At 42.3% G+C, this 7,263-nt stretch overlaps 1 protein-coding gene across 5 annotated transcripts in view; it reads left to right on the top strand.

The window, feature by feature from the left end:
- The window catches only part of DMXL1 (Dmx like 1), a 175,765-nt gene that overhangs the window by 55,480 nt on the left and 113,022 nt on the right, over positions 1-7,263 (top strand). For all 5 annotated transcript variants that reach the window (XM_019517004.1, XM_019517006.1, XM_019517005.1 and 2 more), the window contains exons 6-7: positions 1,116-1,182; positions 4,270-4,445. In XM_019517004.1, the coding sequence (XP_019372549.1) occupies positions 1,116-1,182; positions 4,270-4,445 (243 nt within the window). The remainder of the gene's footprint in view (positions 1-1,115; positions 1,183-4,269; positions 4,446-7,263) is intronic.

Consider the following 7,263-nt stretch of genomic DNA (forward strand, 5'->3'; position numbering starts at 1 on the left):
TTTCCTCAATATGACCCCATTTCTTCAGCATGGCCCCTCACTCCCAACCCACAGCCCCGCATCCCTGCAACCCCATCTGCTGATGTTGTGACCCCATTTGGGGTCACGACCCACAGTTCAGGATCCACTGCCTTAGAGATTATAGACAGGCACAATTGTATTGATTTATAACAGTCAATAACTGGTGAAACCATCTAAGGGGCATGACAGGTTTCCAAGGATCAGTAAGATTCATTCTTTCATACTTCATGTCAGCAGTTGTGTTCCTTTACTGATTCACATCTAGTTGCTGTTATTTGTCAACAGCTTTTTCAAATTAAGGCTTTTAAGTTCTTGAGTAAATTATTTATAAAAAATGGATTAAAAAGGGGTCCAGAGGTTTATAATTTTTCAAACTCTTCTGTCTGAGCAGAAGTAGAAGTTTTTCAATTTCTTATCATCTCCCTAGGCCTATTGATTGCTCTGCTCCCTGTAATTTGCATGAAGATTTTGCATTCACCTTTGCCTCAAACTGGCAGAAACTCTTCATACTGTATTTTTGCATCTAATACACACTGCAGTTTCCAGCGGTTGTCTTTGTGACAAGGTGCATGTTGTATGTGGGCAAATAAAGTATTTAGAACTTTAAGTAGTCCCATCTGTTCCTTTCATGCATTTCTAAAGCAAGCTTGCTGTTTAGGAATAACAGGCAGGAAGTACAGGAAATTGCTTCTTACTCTGTATCAGGTGAGTTGGAGGATGATGCGAGTTCAACTTGAAATGTCTCTGAGATCAGGAAAGAATATTTCTGTGTGAAGCATTTGACAGTTGCATCATCTTGTTTTTTGCAGGTATCTGCTGTCTCTCCCAATCCATCTTTTACATCTTTGCTAACAGGAGAGTTTGCCTTCCCTTATTTTTGTTATTGCTTGAGTCATATGTTTCATACACTGCAATTGGTTTCTAAGTCTAAAAATGTAGAAAGTTTTCTTGTAACTAAAAAGAAAAATAACTAGTGTGTGTGTGTGTGTGTGTATATAGTTAATGTTTGGGGAAAAAATATTTTAACTTTTAAATTTTATTTTTGATTAAGCAGTTGTGTGACCTTTTAATGTTTTTAAATTTATTTTTTATAGAACTGCTTCCCAAGTTTGTTTAATGAAATTTTCACCAGATGGAGAATTCTTTGCTACTGCAGGAAAGGTAACAAGCTTGATACGTGCGTGTGTGTGTGTGTGTGTGTGTGTGTGTGTGTGTGTGTGTGTGTTGAGAGAGTTTCTAGAGCTTGGCTTAAAAAAAATGTCTGCCTTTTCATAATGCAAAATGTCAAAAACCTCCTATCTTCTAATCCTGTTAAGTGACTGTTTTGAGGACTTGGAAAGATTTTTCAGCAGAGCACTAACCTAAAATATCCATTACCAACAAATTATGATTGAGCACCAAAAATAGTGCATTATGAAGTGAAGAGTTTGTACCACAGCAGTAGACCCGTATGAGTGCTTTCTTATTACGAAAATGAAAGAATTTTAATGCTATGAAGTGCTAGATCTAAAGAAAACCACCTTATCTTTGAAGAGAAACTACGATCTGTCAGGGTAACAACAGAATCACATTTTAGGCAATTAATTTTCTCTTCATTTCAGTGTGAGCAAGATATTTAAATTCAGATTTGCTAAAACTTTGTAGGAGGGTGCTAAGCAGGTATCCACTATTCAGTCTTACTTTAAACTAACATGAAAGCTTGCCTAGATTGTCAGTCCCTTTGGGTAGATGCTTAAGTAGTTGTGTGTGGCAGCTTAGATCAGTTCTTTTGTAGCTGAGCCATTTTTGTTATTGAGTTTGCAGAACTGATTTGTACATGAAGCATTTTTGGAGTATGACATAAGGTGGTTGTAGCCTGTCCTTCCTATTTCCACCTGTGCTAGCCACAACACTTCTTCCTGCTAAACCTTCTCACTAAGGTCTTACAAGAGATTATAAGCTTCAGAAGCAGGGGAAGGATGATCTGGTGGAGAGAGTGAAGAATCAGGGGAAGGAACTCAAGGTGATGTGGTAGGAGTCGAGAACAGTCTCAGCCTACAGAACTTACAGCCATTTAGCAAGGAATTCATTCGGGTGACTAGCACTATTTTTGTTTAAAGAGAGATTTAAAATCTGACAATCTTCTGGTAAATCTGTAGCTAACTTGAAAGCAGATTTTTTTTATAGTTGCATGATGACTGTAAGAGATGAGTGTACAATGAGCTATCATAGAATCAGTGAGTCGGAAGGGACCTAGACGGATCATCTAGTCCGACCCGCTGCCATGGGCAGGAAGGAGCACTGGGGGTGGCAGGGGTCATAAGACCCCCAGCCAGGTGCCTATCCAGTCTCCTCTTGAAGATCTCCAGGGAAGGTGAGAGCACCACCTCTCTGGGAAGCCTATTCCAGGCTCTGGCCACCCTTACAGTGAAGTAGTTCTTCCTAATATCTAACCTAAACCTATCCTCCCTCAGCTTGTGGCCATTGTTCCTGGTGACTCCAAGGGGGGCCCTGGTGAACAGACTTTCCCCGAGTCCCTGCTGCTGGCCCCTGATAAGGTTGTAGGCAGCCACAAGATCCCCCCTCAGTCTCCTCTTGCGGAGACTGAAGAGATTCAGGTCCCTCAGCCTCTCCTCATAGGGCTGGCCACGGAGGCCCTCAACCATACGAGTGGCCCCCCTCTGGACCCTCTCCAGGTTCTCCACATCCTTCTTGAAGTGCGGCGCCCAGAACTGGACACAGTACTCCAGCTGCGGCCTGACCAGCACCACATAGAGGGGGAGCAAGACCTCTCTGGACCTGTTAGTGATGCCCCTGTTGATGCATGACAGGGTGCGGTTGGCTCTGCCTATTGCTTCGTCACTCATATTCATCCTGGAGTCAATCATGACTCCAAGATCCCTCTCTATTCAAGGAACGAAGAGGAAGAATTGCAATTAAAGCAACATGAACAGTTTAAATATGGGGGATTTGGCCATATGTTACTAGGTCAGTTAGGCAAACAATTTTTTATTTTTTTTCCCATGATCTCTGGTTAAGGTGCCAGACTAAATGATAAAGCAGCAAAGAATGTGCTAGTCAACAAAAATGTTGTATAATACTAGACATGCCCGATGTTGTACAATACTAGACATAATGTACATGTTTCAGTGGCATTTAAATCAATCCATAATGTGGGTGTTTCAACACGCTGCTGAACAGTCTATTTTGGGCTTGCTTCTGAGAAACTTTTTATTCATTGCCTTTTGTTTTGTATTCCTGGCATTCAAAATTATTGTCCTTTCAGGTTTTTTGTTTTTTTTTTTGTGAGGTAGGCTGATACATTTCAGTGTATGAATGGAGGCATTCTTGGCTCTAAGATTTCTAATAGTTCTTCAGGACTGATCATTATGGCAGGGAAGAATTTTTTCTTTTATTGGTCATAACATAGTCTTTGAGTTTTTGTTTTTTATATGAATATATCCTGTCTTTTGTGTCAGCACATCCTAAATTACTTTGAAAACTGGTAATCCTGTAGGGAGAAGTAATGGCATGTTGGTACCAATGTTTCGATATGGTCATAATGAAATCACCTGTTTCTGTTTGAGCAGGTTTATCCTTTGGGATGTTCCCATGATGAATATATCCAGTAAGATGGCCATGTACAGGTGGGGAGAGGGTTGTCTGACTAAGCTGTGATATAACTCTTGAGACAGGCCTGCAACTAGGCTAATGTGTATTGCCCTGTCCTATGAACGTCTTTGGAAACAGTCTGGGATAATGGAACAGATATTGCTGATACCTCTGTTCATCTTAATATCCATAAACGTTCCTCACAGTCATCTGCCTTATGATCCTTCTATTTACAAAGCAGGATTGAGTTTATGAATCTTAGCAGAATTAACCATAAACCCAGTTTTCTTCAAATGTGGGTCTCTAGCACCTTTTCTAGGAAATCCCATGTTTTTAGGCTGTTCACAGAGAATCGGAATGAGATGGGAATGTGGGAAAAGCAAAACTCATTAACAAGAAATCTTTAACCATTTTAGAAAAAAGTATAATCTAGGAAAACTTGAAGCTTTTTCAAGAGAGTTGAATTCACTTGCACCAGGAAAATAATGTTTTATATAAGCCCTCTGCTAGAACTGTGTCCTGTGTTAGGAGGCTTTCAAATGCATCAGTTCTGTCAGCTAGATCCTATGGGAAATAGTTTAAGATTTTTAAATTGGAACTTCCATTTGTGGAAAATTGAACAAGTATTAATAAGTTTGTGTTTTCTTTTTCCATTAGAATGATTGTCTTGTGAAAGTGTGGTATAATACAGAGAGTTGGCGATCAGCAGTAACACCTCCAGGTGCTACTCCAGAAAAACAAGCATCAGAAATTGATTTTTCATTTGTTTATTTGTCCCATCCTCGATCTGTAAATGGATTTTCATGGCGGAAGACAAGCAAGTACATGCCACGGTCAGTAAATTGACTCCTGATACCTGTAAATTGTTGAAAATGGAGTGAAAATTTGTAAAACTTTGCAAGGTTTGCACTGTTTTTACCTAAAAAAAAAAATGGCATTCCCAAGTCTTCTGTGAAGACGTTGGTCTAAATTTACTTTAATTCCCTTCCAAATTCAGCAGTACTAAATTGTGGCTATTCTTTCTACCTGAATTTACCCTGAACTGTCCTTCATGCTTCACATTTACCTTCTGTCTGTGTTCTTATATGGCACTGCCAGTGTCATAATCATGCACATTCCATGATTAAAAAGAGTAACATTTTTATTTCCCTGCTGGGAGAAGGCTGGCTTGTGATTTTTAAGATGCAAATATAAATGCAAGAGAGGAAATGTGCTGGGGGGAGGGGCAAAATTAATGTATTCAGTTATTATCTTTGAACATGAAACCCATCTTTTTAGCCTGGTTCTAGGAAGAAATTATCCCTACATACGTTGTAACAGAGACCTGCAAAATGTTATCATTTCTGCAGTATCATTAGCATAACCCTGTATCATGTTCACCATCCATACATTTGTTTACAGCACTTCTTCCTTTGATAGTCTTCCAGAATCTGATTGAATCAAAACTCCACTTTGTGCATGCCCTCTTGCTTAAATATGCAAACGCTCTTGTATAACTCTCATGTGAAAGATCTACTGATTATCCATCCACTTTTTTTTTCCTGGAAACTGAATTTTGTTTTTAAAGGCTGAATATATCAGGATGACTGAAATTATATCATGGCCTAAATAAAATAATCATTCATGATTAATGTGTTTTTTTCCTCTATCCTTGTCTACTACTTGGACTCCTCTGAATCCTTTCTGCCTCAGTAAGTTCTCAGCAGTGCAACTTAAGCAGTTTTACTCGTTTTGCCCTTCTCTGTCGTCTTTACTTGGGTTATGTACAGATGTTCGGTTTTTACGGGGAGAATCACTCTTCTTCTAGTAGAAACCAGAAGTGGACAGACATTTAGCCTTTTTTTATCCTGGAGAAAAAACGGCTGCTTTGGGAGAAAAATAACCCTGAGATGAGTAGGGTTAAGTCACTCCCATGAGAGTTTATCCCAAGAGACACTGAATGCTTTCTCCTGGCTTAACTCTTGGGGACCAGGAGAGAAGCTAGGGAAAAGGCTTCTGTGGCTTCTTGGTATCACTCTGGTTTTAAGAAGTCTGGTGATGGGGGCTGGGGAAGAGCTATTCCCACCCCCCACCACCACCCCTTTACTGTAGACCAAAAGGAAGGGAGGAGTAATGCTAGCTGCTTCCCCCTGCTTCTCACCATGGAGTTCCCAGCATGAGATGTTTTGCTGCACTCTTGTGACAAGGTTCTTGGTGGAGAAGCAAGTGGAGTTTCCTGCTCTGCTCAGTTCCTTCGTTTGGTTCCCAGTGCCCATGGAGTGGTGCCATCCCCTTTGGCTTTCATTTGCTCTACTCTGCTGTTCAGCTAAGCAGCAGGAGGGTGGAGGGGGAAGGGGAAACCAGGTGGGGGGAACTGGCTGGGGAAAACCCCCCAAGCCTAGCTTCTGGCTGCACTGGCTTTAAGTCACCGCATGGGGGAGGCAAGGGGAAGCCATCTGGTGAGGACCTGGGGTCAGAGAGGCTGTCGCTGGTGGTGCAGGGCAGAGCCCTCACTTGCTTACCACACCAGAATCCCAGAGGTGTACGTGGAGTGGGTGGGGTGGGTTTTCCCCACTGCTCAATCTGCTTGGGTCCCTGTACTTGGCGCAGGGTGTAGAGGAAGCAGTGCTGTGATGGGGAGCAGAGCAGAGAAGCAGCTACTCCAGGCAGGGCGACTTCGCTCCTCTCTCCTAGACTGGTCTGAAAGGGAAAGGGAGAGACGAGGCCCCCAGCCCCTTCCCCAAACCAGGGAAGTGGGTGGCTTGAGAGAGGAGATAGCAGGGCTGTGGCTTGCTGCTTCCTTCCCCTCCCAGACCAGTCTGGGAGTGGAGAGGAGAAGAGCAGCTATTGCTGCTCCTTGCTTCTTCCCCAAGCCAGGGAAGTGCTTGGCTTGGGGCTTTGCCCCAGTGCTCCCTCCACTCTGTTCCTGGAGACCAGGAGTGCAGTGGAGGAGGCTGTTACCCCAACACAGTTCCCTAGAGTCTGGACTGGGGTAGGTGTGAAGAGTCTCTGCTTGCTGCTCTACTTCCTCTGCTGACCAGGAGGAATGCAGCAGGCACTGCTCTGCTTGCCTTCCCCAGACCAGGATCCACCCCAGTTTTGGGAAGACGGGGAAAACGGGAAAGGGAACAACTGCAGACTGATCATGTGTGCTGCTCCCTCTCCTAGAAGGATTTCTACCAAGGGAAATTTCTGAGCAATTTTCTCCAACAGAAATGAATATCTGTACACAGCTTGAGTTACTATGATGTCAAGTACTTCTTTCTGTTAAAGCTACTAAAGCCTACTTGAATTCCATATTCTGTAAACAATGATAAGTGTGTTCAGGCCCTGGCTTGCAAGCTGCATGCAGTGCCTGGAAGTCTTTTAACACCAAATTGAGTTGGGATGTTTGTGCAGATCATTGAGTTGGGGTATACACTTCTTGAATGTTTCGTGGTGCTTAACTGTGTCAAGATCTTGATTTCTAGCTAGAAGGGTTAAGTGTGGCCATCTCTGATGCATAGAATGCCCTATTTAAAGCCACTACTCATTGTCCTCAAATTCAGTTAGAACTGCTTTGTACCGTGATGCTTTTATTAATTTGTTGTCTATTAATGATAACAATGGGTGGTAGTCAGTGGCATTTTGATTTTGCTATATATAACTAACACACACACACACACACACACA

Source organism: Gavialis gangeticus, unplaced genomic scaffold (assembly GCF_001723915.1).
Source record: "Gavialis gangeticus isolate Ggan-Ray unplaced genomic scaffold, GavGan_comp1, whole genome shotgun sequence".
Lineage (NCBI taxonomy): Eukaryota > Metazoa > Chordata > Crocodylia > Gavialidae > Gavialis > Gavialis gangeticus.